The 21,621-nt window shown below is 43.0% G+C and overlaps 1 protein-coding gene across 1 annotated transcript in view; it reads left to right on the forward strand.

The window, feature by feature from the left end:
• Positions 1-21,621, forward strand: part of dennd4b (DENN/MADD domain containing 4B) — a 41,813-nt gene that overhangs the window by 13,996 nt on the left and 6,196 nt on the right. Inside the window, exons 2-23 of the mRNA XM_072679426.1 lie at positions 6,175-6,486; positions 7,314-7,566; positions 8,009-8,078; positions 8,374-8,543; positions 9,731-9,972; positions 10,205-10,271; positions 10,717-10,775; positions 11,012-11,156; positions 12,169-12,344; positions 12,556-12,656; positions 12,807-13,022; positions 14,131-14,276; positions 14,392-14,525; positions 14,625-14,739; positions 15,849-16,055; positions 16,334-16,462; positions 16,633-16,777; positions 16,861-17,001; positions 18,760-18,991; positions 20,028-20,301; positions 20,493-20,597; positions 21,107-21,282. Coding sequence (XP_072535527.1) covers positions 6,194-6,486; positions 7,314-7,566; positions 8,009-8,078; positions 8,374-8,543; positions 9,731-9,972; positions 10,205-10,271; positions 10,717-10,775; positions 11,012-11,156; positions 12,169-12,344; positions 12,556-12,656; positions 12,807-13,022; positions 14,131-14,276; positions 14,392-14,525; positions 14,625-14,739; positions 15,849-16,055; positions 16,334-16,462; positions 16,633-16,777; positions 16,861-17,001; positions 18,760-18,991; positions 20,028-20,301; positions 20,493-20,597; positions 21,107-21,282 — 3,596 coding nt within the window. The 5' untranslated portion in view covers positions 6,175-6,193. The remainder of the gene's footprint in view (positions 1-6,174; positions 6,487-7,313; positions 7,567-8,008; positions 8,079-8,373; positions 8,544-9,730; positions 9,973-10,204; positions 10,272-10,716; positions 10,776-11,011; positions 11,157-12,168; positions 12,345-12,555; positions 12,657-12,806; positions 13,023-14,130; positions 14,277-14,391; positions 14,526-14,624; positions 14,740-15,848; positions 16,056-16,333; positions 16,463-16,632; positions 16,778-16,860; positions 17,002-18,759; positions 18,992-20,027; positions 20,302-20,492; positions 20,598-21,106; positions 21,283-21,621) is intronic.

The raw sequence follows: 21,621 nt of genomic DNA on the forward strand, positions 1-21,621 counted from the left end.
AGAGAAGGCAGCTTCTCTGTTTGCTTCAAGGTGACCTAATTTAACGGCTAGTTTGTGAGAGAACATCAGATGAGAAGTCACCTGGTCTCTGGATGATGAACCGAGAAGCGTGTGGGTTTACACACACACAGAGTTTTGGTGGCTGTGGGTGTGTGCTGCGCCTGGTTTCCTGTGTATGTAACTTTACTCACCTTTGTGCACGCTCTTAGTGTTGCTGTTAACCTTGTGTAGACTTTTGGGTTCATGGGTTGCAAACAATCCCCAACAAATCCTTTCTTAAATATATTTCTTAAATATTAAGGGTATTAAAAAGGCTTGATTTTGCTTTTACTGTCCAGTGAAGGTGCTCTACTAGATTTTGAAGCATTGCTGTGTGGATTTGACAGCATTCAATGACAACCCTTAGTGAAGTCAGGATGGTGGATGATCACCACCCCACCCCACCTCATCCCCCAACTCCCCAACTCCTTCCAAAAGAACTGTATGGTGCACCACCCATCATTCCAGAGAACACAGTCCCACTGCTCCACAGCTCAAAGCTGGGGGACTTTATACTCCTCTAGCCCACACCTGGCATTAGGCAGCATGGTGCCAATAGGTTCATGTTTATTGACTCCAGAGAGTCCTATTCTATTGGCAGTACTTCTCAAGACAAGCTAGACAAGCTGTGTGCGTGTATGCATTTGCACACCTGTTTCAGCAATGGGTGCAGCTTAAAGAAGCTGAAGGCATTCATTGGGTGGCCCCGTGGGTTTGCTGTATATGTAAACTTGTGCTATATGCCATTTCCAGCCTATATGTCTGTTTAGGTGGTTTTTTTAGAGCAGCATTGTTCTGAAGAAGTTCCTTATTTGTTCTTAAACCTTTGCGAAGAATTTTAGGTGCTTTTCGATGGATTTTTTTATTTGAACACACTGAGCTATTCTGAAACTGAGACCAGGAAATTGTATTTAGGCAAATGTCAATATTGCACTGATCTCCTGAATACAAATATCCAAGTTCATCCACTGAATATGGAGAATTCCGCGCTCTGCCTTTAGGACATAGGCAGTCTTAGTCTGGAGTTCTTGTGGTTTAGGCTGAGTTTAGCTGAAGTACTAGAATCCCTATCGTGTAGGCTTGTAGTGGCTCATTTGGAGTGGAGGGTTGTTGAGCATGTGGCTTCTCAGGGCACATGCTGTATGAAGACTTATCTGTCTGTGGCGTCTTTGTAGGATCCTCTCTAGTTTTTGTTATCAGACTGACACACTCGGGTCCTCTAATTATGTCATCTCTGTTTCTGCCTGCAGCGGCTCTGAGCCACACACATCAACACGTGTGCGGGCGCACACACACACACACACACACACACACACACACAAGCATACGCTCACATGCTCTGGTTCTCAGCTTGTTGCCATGCAACCATTCTGTTCTAATGAGAAAGGAAGTTGGGCAGCGTAGTGTGGATGATGAGTTGAGAGCGTGAAGGAACATGAATTTTTCAGCAGTGCTGAAGTTTACACACAGCCATCACTTTTATCGATCAGCTGCTTTACTGACTACTCCTCATTTCTCTGACTCCAATTTCCAAGTTCTTTAACCCTTTACTTGATTAGAAGCCTTCCAGTAGGATAAGACTTCTGTTCCTTGACTTCAGGACAAGTCTTTGGGAGATTAAAGTCATTGTTATTAAGCATTGGGCTGTATAATGTATTGTTATTGTGAAAAATGCACTATTTGTCAAATGTTTGCGGACACCCCTTTTAATGAATGCAATCAGCTACTTTAAGTTGCACCCGTTGCTGAAACAGGTGTGAAAATGTGCACACACACAGCTTGTCTAGTCCCTGTTGAGAAGTATTGTCAATAGAATAGGACTCTCTGGAGCAGACAATCATGAACCTATTGGCACCATGGCTAATGCCAGGTGTGGGCTTGAGGGGTATAAAACTCTCTAATATTGAGCTGTGGAGCAGTGGAGCTGTGTTCTCTGGAATGGTGGTTGGTGCTCCATCCAATGCTGTTGGGAGTGAGGTGGGGTGGTGATCCTCCAACATCCAGACCTCACTAACGTTCTTGTTGTTGATTATGATAAAATCCTCACAGCAGCGCTCAGAAATCTAGTAGAAGGCCAAACCCACTGGAGTTGTGAATTTAGCAACATGCTACATCAAGTAAGAGAGAAAGCAAGCAAACCTGGATGAACCAGTCTGCTAAATGTGCCTGAAAACAGTTAAGAGCACTCCTAAGACCACTCACTCGACTCTGTGACCCTCAGATATGAGGCTTTAACCTATAAGTGCGTGTGATTTCAGTCTCAGTTAGCTGGACGTCCCTGGCTACACATTGTTCTCCATGGAGCATTGGATTCTTTAGGTATTTGAATGGATTTAGGTATTTGAACGAATCCTGCTGCCTTTAACTTGAGCAGATAATTGCTTGTTTCATTCTCAGTTTGGCTGTTTTCCCTAATAAACGCAGCCGTGCTGCAGGATGGTTTGGCACTCAGTCCGACTAAAGGGGGCATATTCCAACGAGAGTATGACATCAGTGCATCAGTACCCTCTATAGTAAAAAGGTCTTCATGTTGTCCTTTCCTACTTATTTATTGTATACTTTCCAGGGAAGCAACTCCTCCCACTATTCAGTTAATGATACTAGATTCATGAGTCAATATATCTCTTTTTCCAGGTGTTGTCCATCTTGCGGCCTAATTATTGGGAGAACAGGGCAGCCGTAATGGTTGGAGGAGCAGGCCTGTGACCCAAAGCTCACTGGTTTGATCCCCTGGGCCGGCCAAGATACCAAGATAACATTGTTCTGAACAGAATTTCACTGATGGAAAATGGTCCATGTTGATGTGCAGTCTTCTAATGAGACTAGAACAGTGAGGTTTATGGGATTATGGAGCATGTTCTGCACTCTGTCCTGTATTTTCTTAATGTTTTATGCAACCTGACATTTACCGAAGTATTTCACTAGTGTAGATGACTACGTATGTGACAGATAAACGTGATTTGAGGGGATATGACTGTTGTGGAGGAAGGTGTTGTTGAACAGTGCTGTTGTATTAAATATGATAATTAACAGAATGCTCGCTCTCCATGAGGCACATTGTCGTGTTTTTGCACTTCAAAATCAGGATGGTCTGATTGATTGTTACACCTTTAATTCATCTGAATTTCACTTTCATATCAGATTAGAATTTGGGATTGGGCTAAGGGCTGAGGTTGTGGTTAGGTTTAGGGTGTTAGATAAGCATGAACTCGCTGTGCCGTACCACAGACTGTGTGAATAGCGTAAGTTTAGATTGTATGTGATTCAGCAAGAAGCCTCTTAAAGTGTTCTGCATGCTGACTGCACACGTTCTCTTACATCTAGTGAAAGTGGAGCAATTGCTTTAGCTGTGAATCATTTCTCTCACCATTCAGAAATAAGTTTTTGGTGTCTTTCTTTTCTTTTCTTTTTTTCGCAGTTTTTCTTTTCCAGTGCAGAGTTGCAGCAACTCCGTTCTCTTAATAGCTTGTGGGTTACATCTATATTTATACTTATTACAAGAAGTTTATTTCAGTCTGTGCTTTTTCTGAATCTGTTTAACAAGGGAACGACCTGCCCACGACGTCCTGCCCAAACTTTTTTTCGCCTCCACAGTTCAGCCTGTGTTTTATAAAATGCGAATTTACTGCAGGCCTCAGATCCATGACAGTCAACAACAGCTGAACAGAGGCTCTGTCTCAGTGATGCAGCCCTATGACTGAGGCTCAGCTCTTTCTTGTTTTTCAGCCTCTTTTTCTAGGTGTTGTCCATCTTGCAATTCATTTGGGCTAATTATTGGGAGAACAGGGCAGCCGTAGTGGTTGGAGGAGCAGACCTGTGACCCAAAGCTCACTAGTTTGATCCCCTGGTCCGGCAACATCCTCAGCTGAGCAAGGCACCTAACCCTAGATTGCTCTGTCTTTTCACTGCCACTGGATGAATTAAATGCAGAGGCTGAATGAATGTAAAGTTCATCATTCATGCATCATGCTATAGAAAAACAGCGGTTAAGAAAAATGAAAGAAAAAGCCTCCAAATGTGCAAAGAGTCCCAGCACTCAATATGAACGGCATGGCTGCACTGAGTTAATGCTATCGTTTCTTGCTGTTTTAAGTTAGGACTGAGAAACAAAATCCCTCCACAGTCTATAGTTTTGTTGTTGGTGTAAATAATCTGGATTGGCTGAGCCTCATTTGAAGACACTGTATGATGCTCATAATTGAGTTCTGGAGAAATGAGCTCTGAAATCCTTCTTGAGCAAGTCACCTTCCTCCTCAGGTGCTCCTACAACTGCAGGGGCAAGGCTTGTGATCGCCAGACAGATCAAACTGTGCCTTGGTTAATCAGCTGGATGGACGTACGTACATGGTGTATTGACCAAACAGGTTTTCAAACACTGTAGCAAACATCAATACAGTCCACCCACTTCTCACAGGGAAGTGAGTGTTGGACTCATTCAGGTGGTGGTGTTTGTGTCACTGAAGCAGTAAAACAGCTTATATAAATGAGAGTGTTACAGTAATGCTTTTCAAATCTCACTAAATGCAGTCTCTCTGTGTGTTTATTTATTTATTTATTTATTTATTTATTAGCTCGGCTGAGTCGCTCTGTAGGGAACCTCAGATCTGTGTCAGGTAGTTGTCCTGGTCCGTTCTGATGACAGAATGTGTAAAAAGAAGATGGTTTGTACAAAACAGGATGCATGCTGGGAGTGAAGGAAGACTGCAGGATGAACTTTAGGCCAGTCGGCAGCCATCAATCAGTGAGCGAGCGAGCGAGAGGAACAAGACTGAGAAAGAGCTGACTTTTTTTTTTTTTTTTTTTTTTTTTTTTTTTTTTTTTTGTGGTTGCCAATCCCTATGCTGGTACACACACACACACACACACACACGCATGCTGTGAAAGTATTATGTAATGGGGATTTTACTGGTATACTGACAACAGCAGCACTATTTTTATGCTTTGCTTTAATCTACCATTGATTTTGTAAGCAAGTGGAAATACTGGAGCTCAGACTTGTATATTACAGGCCACAGTGTAATCTAGTTCGTTTCCAATCTTCATCTGTGTGTGTATACATCTTCACCGTAATGCAGAAATCTTGTAGTTCCAAAATGGCTGCTTTTATGGAAGAAGCCTTCTTAACTTTCAGTGGAAGTCAAGGTAAAAGGTTTATTCCACATCCTTATGGAGCATTTCTATCGGTCCATTCAGGAAGAAAAATGGAGATCCAAAAAGGGTTGTTGCATTGAATTCATCACTGGGGATGGGCAGTTACTGGTTTTCATCTACACTTTTCATTGGTTTTAAATCTGTAGCTCACTCGCTAAGCTAGTCTTTGCTTAGTTAACTGGACTACAGATCCACAGAGTATCAGACAGCTCAGGTCAGCTGCAGTTGACTAACTGCTGAGCTACCGACACAAGTGTTTATGATAAAAACTCATATCTGAGAGAGCAAAGTTATATGTTGGGAGTAACAAAAAGATTAAATAAGACCAGTACTGCTGTGTTTGGACCTGAAACCGTCTGTCTAGACTTAGATAAGTTAGCTAATAGGCTAAACCTCACAGCACAGAGCAGTGTTCCAGCTAACTGAGGCTCACATGACTCTTGTTTAGAGGATACAGCCTCATATCTAAAGGTAAAGGTTAAGGTAAAGGTGCACGTATTTGTCACTGTACAGCAAAATGTGTCCTCCGCATTTAACCCATCTGGTAGTGAACACACACTCACACACACACGTGTTAGGGGCAGTGAGTACACACACACACCCAGAGCGGTGGGCAGCCAACTCCAGCGCCCGGGGAGCAGAGAGGGTAAAGGGCCTTGCTCAAGGACCCAACAGTGGCAGCTTGCCGAGCCCGGGAATCGAACCCACAACCCTGTTATCGATATCCTGGTGCTCTAACCGCTGAGCCACCACTGACCAGAGTCAAGTGAATGATCTTTTTAAATGTCTTCAGGTACATTTAGTGGTCTGCTTTATCCAGGTTTGCTCGCTCTGTCTAAAAACATATTAAAACTACTAAAAACTAAAAACATAAAAACATTGCTAACGTGCCACTATGGCACTAATTTTACCCTTAGCCCTTTTGACTGTATGTGTGTTGAATGCATTTAGTTTGATTGAGTTCTTTCTCTCTTTCTCTCTCAGTGGTGGTTAGATAGACGTTATGACTGAGGAAAGATGTCCTCAGTTGGTGGATTATTTCGTGGTGGCTGGGTTGGCGGGTGAATCTGCTCCGGATGAGGAGTGTCAGCAGAGAGGCGGGCGCGCCGTGGAGCCCGTCACAGACCTGGCCGTCATCGCCCGTGGCCTCGGCGAGGAGGTGCCCGAGGGCTTCACATGCATCGAGAAGACGCAGGGCGGCCACCCGGCAGAGCTCAGCGCCGGCCTCATCAACAACCCACACATGTTTCTGTGCTACCGGAGAGGCCACGATAAACCACCCATTCTAGAGCTGGGGTAGGACACCCGCATGATGCACAGAGACGCTTAAGTGTGTTATTGTGTGTTATTGTCACAGATCAACCTAAAGGTTGCAGTGCTGTACTTCCATAATTAGGTCCTCATTAATAATATTACAAGATGAATACGCACATAAAGATTGCATTGCCACTCCAGACTGGAGTGCTGCTATTGCACTAGGTAGCTTTATTAGAGCTGCAAGAGACCTCTTGGCGCAAATAAGTGTGATTTGTATTTACAGCAGTGGAGTAAAAGTAGGGCTGGGCGATATGGTAAAAATACTATATCATGATATTTAAAGACTTTTTCATGATACACAATATATATCACAATACGATGTAATCACAGACTAAAACATGTTACAACAGATTTTTATAAACTACTATTCAGATCCTCCCCCGAATACTGAATAAAGTCATTTATGCAACCTCTGCTGCTCTTCATCTAATTAAACTTTGTCTAATTACACTGTTGGTAGTGAAACCTGATCAGCTGATCAGTGTTTATTAATCATTAAAAGTATCCTCAGTATGCTTAGAAAAGCTTATTGTTATCACGATTAAAAAATGTATCACGATACAATAAAATATTGTCATATTGCCCAGCTCTAAGTACAAGTGAATTTCACTGTTCACCTGTAGAGGAGCCCAAGAGCACAAACTACCATTTCTTATGTAATGCTTAATTATTTTAATATTGTAAAAGTGGGGAAAAGAGTTAGCTAATTGTTATGATATGTATTTGTTATTTATTTGGTGCATTCATTTGTACAAGTCTTGCATTTGTAACTGATATTAAGAAGTTGTTGTTTTGGTCCTGTGCAGTGTTCTGTATGAGGGTAAAGAACCAGTGAAGCCAGGCTGGCATGTGATGGAGACAACACCGTACAGCCGATCGGCCAGCCTGAGCTCAGGAGGACCCACCACCCACCGGACCTTCCTCATGTATCGCCGGGCCCCCGACTCACAGGCCCTCAACACACTGGGAGTCACAGACATCTCTCTGCTGATGCCCAGTAAGGGCGAGGTGGCTCCACACACCTTCTGCAGAGTGGACAAGAACCTGAACACTGGCATGGTACTGCTCATGACGCTCTCCTGTCTTCACTGTCTGATTCACTACTTTCCTTTCTATTTACCTTAATTTGGCCTGCTCTGTTACTCACAGCTAAACAAGGTATCTTTCATGAACATGTTCTGTAGATCTTCATGGTTACCAGTTCAGGCAAAATTAAGGAAGGCTGGGAGGATAGTATGCGGTCACTCCTTTTTACTTGTATGTTTTGCTTATGTTGTGCTTGCTGTCTTTTTTTTTCTCTCTCTCTCTCTCTCTCTCTCTCTCTCTCTCTGTGTGTCTATATTTTTCTCATGTCTTTTTTTCTTCTGCTTCTCTCTACGGTTCTAAAAAGTTACCTCCCTAAACCTCTTCCTGCTTTCACTTTGTGTGGTTTACACATTCTTGTATTTGGTTGTCTTCATTACAAAAACAATCAAGGTGTGTCTGTGTGTGTGTTTTCCAGTGGGGCCCAGCACTGTACCTATGTTATAAACGTGCTGTAGCCAAAGCCAACGCCCTGGTGTATGAGGCAGGTGAGTGAAACTTCTTCCTTTTTTGTCTCTGTTTTCTGTGGTCTTGGATTCAACCCAACCACGCTTTAGCTATATGACTCAAGATCAGATGCAGGTGTACAGAACTGAAAAAGAAGGAAATGAGACGATATTACAGGCCTAATAAGGAACAGTTTGAGTGAGGTTTCCTTTTTGTGACCTGTGTTTTCCGAGGAAGTCTTCTGAGGTCTGGTGACCTCTTTTTGGCAGATGTTGAGAGCTGATAGCATGTTTAGTACACGGATGCTCTGTTGAGCTGTGTGAATTGGACTTTCAGGTTTGATCAGCCGCTACCCGGAGGAGGATCTAGAGTCGTTTCCTCTGCCAGACTCTGTCCCAGTCTTCTGCTTGCCCATGGGCGTCACCGTAGAGAGCTGGCCACTCAACACCAAGTACCAGCTGCCTGTCTTCTCCACTTTTGTTCTCACTAGCGCTTCTGGAGACAAGGTCAGCCTGCATGAGCAACTTCCCCTTCTCTTACTTTTCATTACACTTCCCTACCTAATTAAAGGAAAGGTTCTCACCGTTTGACCTGTCCAAACAGTCATCTCAAACATGGCCATGTTCTTATTAGGGCAACAACTAGCCTTCTGACTGTTATTTGATTAACCAGGTTATGAAGCTATCGTACTATTCGTACTATTATTATACTATTATAAACTATATATTTGCTGCTCACTTTGCTCCTAGCACAGTGCTACCATCATTCAGTGTCCTCTGCAATAAGCATTTCTTGTGTGTCATTTACTTAAAAGTGCCTTATATGTATCTCTATACATCTTGGCATATTAGATGTTGGTACATGGTACAAGTCTTAATTGAAAAGAAAAATTGCCATAACCAAAAACAAGCTGTAAAATAGACCACGCCAAAACTGTTATATAACAGTCTTTATTTTATTTTCAATCCCATAGTTTACACACACACACTCAGCCCTTAAACTGCGACTCTGTAAAACGCAAACAACAACTTTGGGAGAATATGATATTATTGTAACACTGGAGAGCAGCACACAATCTCCAGACTCCGCTAGATATCAGCTATGCAAACCATTGTATCCTAAGCTAAGCTAAAAGCTAACCCTAGTCAACTGGCTTTACTGTTTTTCAGATCACTATTCACAGGATTTCAAAACTATCCAATAATATCCTCCTACATATTTGTATATTTACAGTTGTTGTTAAGTGCTAAAAGCAAAGCTACACTATGCTAACTGTTCATTGCTATGCCAAGCTATGCTATGCTATGCTATGCCACTCCTGTGTGAGTTGTTGCGGTGCCGTAAAGCGGACAATCGGAACAGAAGAAAGCAACACCAAAAAAGAGAAATCTGCATTTTCACCTCTAAAATTCTGATTTAATGCATTCTATGGCATCTGTGGCATACTGGACTCATCCTGCAGCATATTGCACTCTGTGTGAATGACCACATGCATCATATTATTGATGGGTTGGATGCCTATGCTTTACAATTAGTGATGGGTTCGATACATCAGCGTTGTTGACGACTGATCTAGTCTGTCAGCTAACCATTGCAGCTCTAGTTCAATAGAAACTGCAGTAGTTTATAATGCCCTCATCTGATCTACTCTCTAGATCAGATCTGATCTATGTCCTCTCCTCTTCTGTCTCAGGTGTATGGAGCCGCCATCCAGTTCTACGAGGCATACCCACGGGAGTCTCTGTCTGAGAGGCAACGGGTGCGGCTGGGCTTAGTCAGCGTGGTGGATCGCCGGCCTATCACTAACCGCACAGTGCAGGTGAAGAAGAGCGTGTGTGTACTGTCTCACTGGCCTTTTTTCACCGTCTTCCAGAAGTTTCTCACCTTCGTCTATCGGTACTCCATCTCTGGACCTCACGTGCTGCCTATTGAAAAGTAAGCGTGACTCAGAGGGGTTTTTTTTTCCAGTAATGTTTTGTGATGGGCCTTTTTTTCTGAAATGTGTGACTTGCTTATTGACCACAGTGTTAAATATTAGAAGCAGGCTATGCGAAAAGGATGTACAATCTTAGCTTTAGTTGTCACACACAATAATCCTCACACTGAGCAACGCTGAGTGTCTATCAGAGGTAGTGTCTAACAGTAGTGTCTAACTTTCTTTGTGCAGGCATATCTCCAGCTTCATGCACAACGTGCCCTTCCCCTCCCCCCAGCGCCCGCGTATACTAGTGCAGGTAAGATCAGTCGACTAGTTCTCGTTTCCTTTGGGTTTACAGTGGATTTTGTTGTCATATACAGAGTTCTAGAGCTATGAATATGTGCGTATCACACTAACTACCGCACTTCCTCCACAGGCGTTTGATGGTATCACTGCTTAAAGGCCAAACAGTCAAGTTACAGGGTAAAAGAGGGTTCTACAAGGGCTCCACTGTGATATAATCATTAGATCACAAATGATAGCGTTGCATTTGGTTCTAATTCTCCAAATCATCTGCTCATTTCCATTTAGTGTAGCTGAAATGATGAATGATGAAATTTTTTGGCTTCTTTAATTTTTAAGTAGATCATCGATTAACGGCTGGTGGAGGGTGATTCTTTGATTGGGTTCAGCAGCTGAGATGATGATGATGATGATTCCAACAGACTGGCTGTTTATACAGTGTTTTAATCTTGTTGCAGCTCTCTCCGTATGACAACCTCCTGCTGTGCCAGCCAGTGTCCTCGCCCTTACCCCTGAGGTAAACCTGCCTCTATTGCCTGCAGCAATTTTAAGCTGGCTTGTCTGTGCTTCGTACTCAGACTAGGAATGGTTAGGAATCGACAATGAATGCCAAAGAAGGCATACACATATATCTTGAAATCGACTGATTAAACTGAAAATGAATGATGATGGTAGTCTTAAGAGTAAGATTAAGATTTAAAAAGAAAAACATTCAGTGGTTTAATCTTCCCTGTATGTGCCGTTCGTCTGCAGTGGTGCCAGTTTTGTGAAGCTGCTCCAGAATCTGGGGGCGGAGAACGCGTGCGCTCTTCTGCTGGCCGTGCTCACTGAACACAAGCTGCTGCTGCACTCCCTAAGGCCAGACGTGCTCACCTCAGTCAGCGAGGCCCTGGTGTCGGTCAGCACCCTTCTTTATTTTGCTTCTGTGGAAGAGTTGAAATACTGCCGTGATCTCGGTTTTCTGTACTATTAGTGTGTGGTTGTGTGTGCGCCAGCATATTCACTAGTTAAAGTTATGTGTAGGTGTAGGAGTACCACTTTATGGTATGCATATGGATGCCTAATAGAAGTTGGATACAAGGGGGGCTAGCAGCACTTTCTAACGTCCTAAGCTATTACTGTTTATTGGTTTCAATACACAGAGAGGCATACTTATATAAAATGTGTTCATTCCTATTTCATCCCCAGTTAAAAACTTTACACTCAAAATATGGTCGCAATTCAGACAGCATTTTGAAACTTGAGTTGTTTTTTTTTACCGCTTGTGCCTGTACGTGATGAATCTTTTAACAGCTCAGTTGCATTAAACTTTCACCCAATGGCAGAGGTTAGTGAATGTTAAGTGTAGGGATTTACACTTGTAAATTACACTGTTCCTTCCAAACAATCCAAGTCAAATGCAAACGTATTTAGGTCAAAAGTGAAATACCATCTATTTACCCACCAAATTCACCATTAGACACTATCTTGCAGACTTGCATTTTGCATCCAGTTTAAGGGGTGTTTACTTAGAAAAATACTCATAGCTAGTTTATATAGACTAGGATCCAAAATCCATGTCTTAGCTTAGATACTACTAAACACAAAAGTCAGTATGGAGACCAGATGCTTTACATGCTTCCTTCATTTCCAGTGATGTTTCTGTATTTTTCAGCTTGTCCAGAAAAGCGTGTCTTTCAGTGATGGCTCAAAGCCCTGGAGCAAGAAATGCTAATTTCCCATAGTGTTGCTTTAAACTTTTTGTTTTTGTTTGCCATGCACACAGACCATTTAGCACACATAAACAGACATAGATGAACAGAAACCAGTTTGCACTTTTTAATGTATATATTTTTTTGTACCATATGCCGGTACTTGCTTAAGCCAGTTCTGCTAATACCAGCTCTTGCGCTTTTTGCCCCCTCTTTCAGATGACGTTTCCGCTGCGTTGGCCCTGTCCCTACATCCCGTTGTGTCCGCTGCGGTTGGCGGACGTGCTCTGTGCCCCCATGCCCTTCATTGTGGGCGTTCACTCCAGCTACTTTGACCTGTATGATCCCCCATCGGATGTGGTGTGTGTGGACCTTGACACCAACACCATTTTCCAGTAAGTTGTGCTCCCTGTTGTTGCCTTGGCAACTAATGACACAAGCAGCCCATTGTGCTCGATGCTGCAGGTGTTTGGCGCTGTGCATGGCACAGTGACGCAGAAGCAGAGCCACTGCGGTCGCATACAGAATGTAATGAACAGCAGTTCAGTTTAGTAATATAAGCGACGTCCAAACTTGATGGAATAACACAAACATGGCCGTCTTTAGATCAGAAGATAAGAAGCCCTTGTCTTGGAGGTCTCTGCCCAGGAAACATGGGAAAATCCTACTCAACTCCCTCACCAACCTGCACAAGACTCTAGCGAAAAGTGAGTGTCAACACCTACAAAAACAGAGATAAATCTGGAGCTCGGATCTGTGTAAATTACACCAGAGGTAAAACTAGTAGAAGAGAACAGGACATGTGGATTCAACCTTTTTTTTTTAACCTTCTCTCTCTCTCGTTCTCTCTTCCACAGTCTGTACCCCTGGTCAGGAGGAGGCGACTCTGGAATTCTTGCTGACGGATTATGATTTGATCTATGGGCGGCAGAAGCAGCTGGAGCTGGAGATCCAGGAGGCCTTCTTGCGCTTCATGAGCTGCCTGCTTAGAGGCTACCGCTCCTTCCTCCTGCCCATCACCCAGGCTCCTTCTGACCGAACCACTGACTGCAGCTCCCTCTTTAACCTGCAGGGTGCGCTCCTGGGGCAGTTACACCTCCTAATTCTGTATTCTGACTTACACTTGCATTATTGGCATTTAGCGGGCGCTCTTATTCAGAGTGACTTACATTTGAATCATGTTACACAGGTACACAGAGAATGGGAATCTTGACCAAGGGCACTTTTTAGTGTGATGTGATATTGCAAATGTGAACATATCAAATGGCCTTATACTCCTCCAGTAATGACTCTGGAAATGAGTTTACCAGAGTCTTAGCTTCACAAAAGTGGTGGAATGTATGAAGAAAATAGTTTATAAACAGAGAGAGGCAGAAGACGAATTTCTGAGTGTCCATTGGTCAGTTTCACACAGTGAATCCGTTTCTCTGCATACTTTGTTAGCCTCCTTTCACCCTGTTCTTCAATGGCTGGAACCCCACAGGACCACCACAAAGCAGCTGTTATTTGGTTGGTGGGTCATTCTCAGCACGGCAGTGCTGCTGGAGTTTTTAAACACTGTGTCCACTCACTGTCCACTCTGTTAGACACTCCTACTTAGTTGATCAACCTTGTCGATTGAAAGTCAGAGACAGAAGCTCATCTGTTTCTGGACTGCTTGTGTTGGTCATCCTCTAGGCTTTCATCAGTGGTCACAGGATGCTGCCCATAAGACACTATTGGCTGGATATTTCTGGTTGGTAGACTATTCTCAGTACAGCAGTGACACTGAGGTGTTGGAAAACTCCAGCTGTATCTGATCCAATCATACTACACGTAACACTCACTAACACACCACTACCTTGTCAGTGTCGCTGCAGTGCTGAGAATGACCCACTACCCAAATAATACCTGTTCTGTGGTGATCAGTCCTGTGGGGTTCTGACCCTTGAAGAACAGGGTGAAAAGAGACTAGCGAAATATGCATAGAAACACATGGACTACAGTCTGGAACTATAGAACTACAGTGTGCTGCTATATGGTCAGTGGAGCTAAAATAATGGACAGTGCGTGTAAAAACAAAAAGGTGATTTTGATGAAGTGACCAGTCAGTGTATATGTTTCTGACTAGGTTGAGAAGCTGTATAGAGGAATGAATCTGCCACACTAATCTGCAGTTCTGATGCTTGTTTTTGTACTTAGGTTTCCTGAAGTCACGGGATCGGACGCAGCAGAAGTTTTACTCTCAGCTCACCAGGACTCAGATGTTCACACAGTTCATTGAAGAGTGTTCATTTGTCAGCGACAGACACGCATGCCTGGAGTTCTTTGACGAGTGTGTTCAGAAGGTCTGAGTGATGCTTAAATTCTGTTACTCAAAGGCTTTCTATCTGTTTTTGGACATTTTTCCATTATTTTATCTTTTTTTTTTTTTTCTTTTTTTTTTGTTCTTCCCCTCTTTAGGTGGACGTGGAGAAGCCAGAGGAGGTGAGGCTGATAGATCTTGACGAGACGCACAGTGGAGAGCACACAGTGTTTATAATGCCACCAGAGGAACCTCAGGAACCTGATGGCTCTGAGTGTCCTGCTATCTACAGGTGACCCCTTTTTACACCCACACAGTGCTACTGTGGCTTGTCTCAAGTTATTTTTAACATTGATTTTGTGTGTCTTTGCCTGTGTGTGTGTCGGTGTAGCTATGAGACGTTTCCTATCCTGCAGCCAGAGCTATTTGACCGGCCACTGGACCAGCTCCGCACCCCTGCTAAAGGAAGCGCCCCCAATAGCCCTGCCCCCCGACGCACCAAACAGGTACACATCACCAATTGGAACACTGACCCAAACCCATTAGCAAGGATATTTCTTCAACATAGGCAGAAACACAGCTGTTATACCAATCTGCTATATTCCTAACTTGCCCTACAAGTCGCTACTAAATACTCTACTAAATTCTTGAGGTGTAACTATGTCATGGTACATTTTTTCCCGCATGAAACGTGGCAAAGAATGTATTTGTTCAATATTTAAAGAACTTTTTTGATAAAATAAGCAGTGTGTGCTTGTGGCCGGGGCAAAAATGCTCAGATGCATTTTTAAGCCTATTTGCAAACCTGTCATTTAGCCTCTAAATAACACAGATTTTCCTTTTCTTCCTGAAAGAAAATTATTGAAATTGATCCTCTTGGCATCGCGTGTGTGTAACTGGTAAATGGATTAGCTGGATTACCTGGATGCTCACCTAGCATAGCACCGAGTCGGTGCTCCTACTTTCTTCAGTCGGCCTAGCATTAGCTTATAGCCTTTTAAGCCTAGCTTCCATATTTTCCCGAAGTAAACACTGCGTTTAGATTAAAAAGGCTTTCGCTAGTGGACTGGCTTTATGTCAAGTTTGAGGGTGTAAATATAGCAAGTCAGGACTGTTACTAAACAGTTTGGGGGTTTGGAATTGGTCCATTTTGCAGCTGTGTTTGAGATTTATAGTATGTCTCTACTGTGTACCAAACTTTTATTATTCAGCTATGACCATGAAAATACAGTAAAACACTTAAGGGCATCTTCAACTGACTGCTTATTCTAGAATATTGAATTCTTTGTTTTTAGTATGTGAAAAATGTTTTAGTAATACTTATAATAATGTGGGAAAATGTGCTATGTGATATTTGGGTCAGAATGTTATACATCCACTTGCTGTGACTGTACTCATCAATCATCAGGCTGGATTTCAAATAATAATCTTAATAGTCAGTAAGCTGAACCCTCACCCAGAACACTGATCCCCATGTAGTAACTTACACTTCCTTTTTTTCAGAGGGATTCTGCATATGTGTGCACTTTATTTCAGTCTCACAAAAGCATGCATTTCTGTAAATATAACTGTGAGAAGTGGAATTATTTCCATGTCGTCTTTTTCTGGTGTACAGGAGATCAAGCTGGCGCAGAAGCGGGCTCAGAAGTACTCCTCAGTACCAGACATGTGGTCCAAGTGTCTGCTGGGCCACTGCTATGGCCTGTGGTTCATTTATCTGCCCACATTTGTGCGGGCTGAGAGCACCAAGGTGCGCGCCCTGCACACGGCCTATGAAGTCCTCAAGCACATGGAGACACGCAAAGTAGTGCTGCCGGACGAGGTGAGACCTCATACCTGCCATTAACTCCTGCTGACATGAGTCTGTGTTCTTTATGGAAACGAGAAAAGTATGTTGTTCTGTATTCAAAAAATTCAGGGGCTGATTTGTCAAATCTAGTTTACCTCCCAGTTCCACAGTATTACACAATTCTTCAGTGAACTGATCTTCACTGCCAAACACAACAATCTGGCTCAGCAAGTCTACGTTCTTGTGTAGAGTATACATATCATGCGTTGGTTTTGCTTGGCCTCAAACAGTGCTTGCTGTGTGTGTTGTAGGTGTGCTATCGAATCCTGATGCAGCTGTGTGGGCAGTACGGACAGCCTGTGCTTGCTGTCAGGGTTCTGCTGGAGATGAAGAAAGCTGGAATCACTCCTAACACCATCACATATGGCTACTACAATAAGGTCCGTGCACAAAACATAGACTTTACCATCAATATTTAACTTATTTGAGTCAGTGAATTTTTTGGCGGGTGTTTATATTTAATGTGTTGAAAATTTAAAGAAATCTGTTACTTAGTTATGTATTTTTTGCACTTTTGTATTGCACCTCCTTCCCACACTTGCTTTTTCAGGCTGTCCTGGAGAGCAAGTGGCCGTCCACCAATCAGGGAGGTCGCCTTCGCTGGGCAAAGCTTCGTAACGTTCTGTTGGCTGTGGCACACTTCAGGCAGCCTATCAAACACAGACAGAAGAGTGACTCTGTTGGCTCCAGACGAGGTTTTCATGCTAAATTATGTCACTGAACAACATCTGTAGTACAACTGTTATTGCCTTGTGTCTAATAGCTTTTTGTACTGCAGGAGACTTCAACTGTAATCATCGCCCACACTCCACTCTTATTCGCCAGACAAGCTGGAGTGGTTTGAGTGAGAGCTCAAGTCATGAATCGCTGACCGGTCCACTCACCAAGAGCAACAGTCTGAGCAGTATGCGAGCTGATAGTAAGTAACAGGGAAGGAATGGTTTTGGTAATATTATCGTCACGGTCCTGCAAAAATGTTTTTTTCTGGGTTTTTTTGTTTGTTTTTATATATAATTTGATAAAAGACTGATACAAATGCTCCCAGAAATACAAATTATAATATATATAATATTTGACTTCCATTGTAAATCAGTAATTCTTTCCCCTTCTATTGTAAAGAGACAAGATCATGACATCAGTGATATTCCTCAAGGGTGGACTAGGCACCATAACTTGATCTCCTTAATAGTGGGTTCAGTTTCTGTGACAACATGTCAGTCAATGAGGGACCTTCTCAGGACAAGGGTCTTGTTCCTATATCCACCACACTGTAGGTCTAAGACCCTTGTACACTCGGGGGCCTGTGGTGGAACTCTTATCAGATCAGTTTAGTTAGGAAATCAGTTTAGTGATTTCCCTGCTCAAACATTAGATTCTACAGCTTAGGTAATAATCGGGTGGTGTTGGTGAAATCACTACAGCACAAAAACCACCTTTCTGCAACTTCAGACCTTGAACAGGAATTCAGGACCCCACATGCCCCCAAATGCTTTTACAAGCCTAAGGAGGGACTGAGCCAAACATGTTTGGCAGTGGCCATGGACCAGAGCAGCCTGACAGCCATCACAGTCCTGAGGAGTGTATCCTATATTCTAAAACAAATATCAGGTAGATCTGATTTATCTGATAGTTAGATCTGTTAAATCCATACAATTTTAAACTGTAGTAAAGAGTCTGTGTGTGCCGCAAGCAGACTGGGATGTTACCATAATTGTATGCAATGTTGATTAGGGTATTGACTGTGCATCTATACTCCATGATTGGACACAGCAGATTGTAACATGTGGCTTGGAAAAAAATGGCAAAGTAAGCTGTGCTGGCATCTGTATGGGCCATCATGTGTTAGGTCTAGCATGGTGTACAGAATTCCAGAACAAGCCAACACCAGTTCCACAGCAAACTAGCATCTCCATCAGACTGAGTAATAGATGAGAAGCCATGTGTGTTAAGCCATGTGTTAGAGGTAAGACAGAATTGTATGATGAGATAAAGGGACCTCATCCTGTGGAAGACACCATAGCAGATCCCTGCTCTCCAGGAGTAATGAGGGAGACCTTAGCTGAGGCAGGAGAGCCTGGTTGCAGTACTTGTTCAAAATCTATATTTCTGGAGTTGGTCATCTTACACATCTGTGTATCACAACTGTGGGTGATGATGGATTCCTAGCCCTTTCTGTGAGTCTGTGCATGGTATTAGAAGTTTGGTGATTCATGTTGGCAAGGCTGATCAGAAAACGTGTGACTTCAGACCCAAACACGTGACACACATTTGTTTATGTAACATCAGTGAAGATGCATCTCATTTAATGAAGACGAACAGTACAACACTGCAATCTAGTGCTCAGGGGTTTAACACAAAACAAAATGAATCAATGTCTGCCACCAATCTTTTTACATGTAAACTATTCATTAAAAATCAATTCTGTGATTTTAAGAATCGATACTTCAATATTACAGTATTTTCTTAAACCCCTATACTGACACTATACTGTGAGTAACCAACAACACAGAAAGAACTTGATTTGAAGAAAAAGATGATCAGATGCTGGGAAACCAGATATTTAGTTAATATAAAGTCCCAGACTGTCTGCTTTGCTTTACATTAGCTCCAGAGGTCTGCAGCAGTAAGGTTTTTAACATGGTTTTTAACCATTGTGGTGTTTGTCTTGTTTACACAGAGTTATCAAAGTCCAAGTTAACTAAACAAGCCTTGCTGCAGAATGCGGGTAGTGATGACCCTGCTTCTAGAAAGCCTCCGGTTGGCCGTCGTGACACAGCCACGCCCTCCCCACTGCCCTCTGCTGAGCGTGTCCTGGTAAGGCGCAGTGATGTCTGCCTGTCCAATTTTTACAAGGAATGCGCTGAGCCAGAGACGGACTGCAGGTGCCAGCCGGCTGGGAGAGATGGCAGGTAAATACGGATCAGGAGAGACAGGAATCTTTGAGTTTGATCATGTTTACAGGAACCTTTTTATTATTATTATTATTATTATTATTATTATTATTATTATTATACTGTTAATTGATCGTTGCATGTGCCCACAAATATGTTTCAACTATTTGTTATTCAGCCTAATGAGAAATTGTAGTGCACAATCAAAATGTGTCTGTGTAAATTTAGGCTTGTATACAGTTTGTTGTTCCCCATAGAAATGAATGGGGGGAAGTTCTGCACCTTTCTTATGTCATGATCATACAAATACACTACTAACATCGAACCAACCACATGGGGTACCATAAAAACCTGGCAACAGCCTAGCAACCATGTGAGACACCGTACAAACTACCTAAGATACCATAGCAACTGCCATCCAACCTCCTGGAACACCTCCCCAGCCACCAGAAATATCCTGAAAAGCACCCAAGAAACACTTTAGCACCACCATAGCACTTAGCATGAACAAAGTTTGAATCTTACCAACCACCTAAAATACCATTTTAAACTGCCATACAAACCACCTGGAACACATTAGCAACCACTTAAAATATCACAGCAACCACAAAGAAACGCCTTAGCATCATCAGAACACCCACTAAACCACCATAGCAAGGACCTGAAACACCCTTGCATCCACTTTAAGTACCATAGCAACCATTCTGGCAACACCATAACACCCACTTGGCAATCATCTGAAATACCATAGTATCTGCCAGTGTAACCATCTGAAATATCTTAGCAACTTTCCTACCAACCACCCAGGAACACCTTATCAGTACCATAGCACCCACTTAGCAACATCTCCGTAACCCCCTATGACACTTTATCAGCTACCACAACCGTAACATAGCAACCACCTGGGACTGACTTCTTAGGCTAAATGGAATTTCTGTAAACATTTTGTAAAGCTTGTTCAAACAGCATGTATGTAAGCAGTTTGAGGAGGTCAGTTTCTAAATTTAGGTACATTTCTCTTCTCATGATCTTCCTTGGTCTGTTCATCCACCAGGTCTGTGGAGCAGCGGGAGACGCTGAACCGGAAGATTGTAGACGAGAATTACAATAACGTGTCGTCTCCGAGCCGGGGACTAGCCGGTAAACTGCAGCAGCTGCTCACTCCCACACGTCACCGGACCTCAGGGCGGCGCGCAGCCAGCATGGACGACCGTCGGTCTGGCGCTAATGGCCCCTCTCGCAAAGCAGAACAGAGACAGTCCCGCAAAGCACAGGTTGCTGAGAGTCTGCTGAAGGCCAAAGAGCGACTCTACAATGCCACCTCAGAGGTAAGTAGCAAGCTGTTTCCATCTGGCAAATGAACATGTGAAGCAGAAAGAGTCTTTTGTTGAGATGTCCGACATCAGCTAGTGATGTGTGCTTTCTCTGTATGGAGCTGTCAAGCAGTATTTGGGGCCTTTGACATCGGCATGCAGATCTACTAACTGTGTTCCCTTTCTGTCTCATGTGCTTTCTCCAGAGCTCGTTGTCTGTGGGGAGTGACATTGACCTGACAGAACCCCCAAACTCGTCTTTTTCACTCAGGAAGTCATGGGACTCTGCACAGGAAGGGGCGGGGATTGAGGTAGTTTCACACAGCAGGAAATACTAGGCAAAACTAGTATCTCTCTTGCTCTCACACTCTCTCTTCCTCCACTTCCTTTTCTATGAGTTATGAGCACTGACCTCACATACCCTTTTCCAGTTGTGTCATGTTTCTGTGGTTCTGCCAATTAGGCTTTCAACTGAACATTCACACTGACATTTTCAACTTGGAACAGAAGGCTCTGGCTTTGTTCAACCTTAGGTCTACTCTTGTTCTTTAAGCGATGCCAGAAGAACCACTTTTGGGTCCATAAAGGAGGATGTTTGTAATGGATCTTTAAAAGGTTCTTCATACTCACACATCTCCTTTCAAACATGCTTCTTTATGGAACCAAAAGTGGTTCTTCTATGACATCACTCAAAGAACCAATTGAAGCACCTTTATTTTTGGGAATGTGTAGTATGTCTTGCATTATTGTGTTTATTTTATTGTGGTTTATATATATATATATATATGAAGGTTTTGATGTAGGACTGTTCTCTGTGCAGGTGTTGATGTCGAGCTGTTCTCTATGTCGGAGCTGTAACTCGCTGGTGTACGATGAGGAGATAATGGCCGGCTGGACATCCGATGACTCCAATCTTAATACCAGCTGCCCCTTCTGCTCAGCCACTTTTGTACCTCTGCTCAACGCTGAGATCTGTGACCTGGGGCCCGTCAGCAGGTAATTTATGTTGCTTCAAAATTCACAAGGTGATAATTGGATTATCTGAGCTATTTGTAGAGAGGGAAATGTCAGAGATGAACAAGCAGGGGAACCCAGTCGTTACTTACCTTCTTTATGGTTTGTTGTTCTTCCCTGCCTGGTCAAGTGAATTTTTAGTTTGTAATCCTCAAGTTTCACAGTTTGACGTCTCTAACACATTGAGCCCCTTTCTTGCATGCATTTCCTATCAGTTAACATCCACTGAGGAAGCATCTGAGAATACCTGATATTTTGCATTATTACTGGATTTGTTTTTATGCAAACAGCTCGATGCAAGTAAATTATTAATGGGTGTGT

Source organism: Salminus brasiliensis, chromosome 5, assembly GCF_030463535.1.
Source record: "Salminus brasiliensis chromosome 5, fSalBra1.hap2, whole genome shotgun sequence".
NCBI lineage: Eukaryota > Metazoa > Chordata > Actinopteri > Characiformes > Bryconidae > Salminus > Salminus brasiliensis.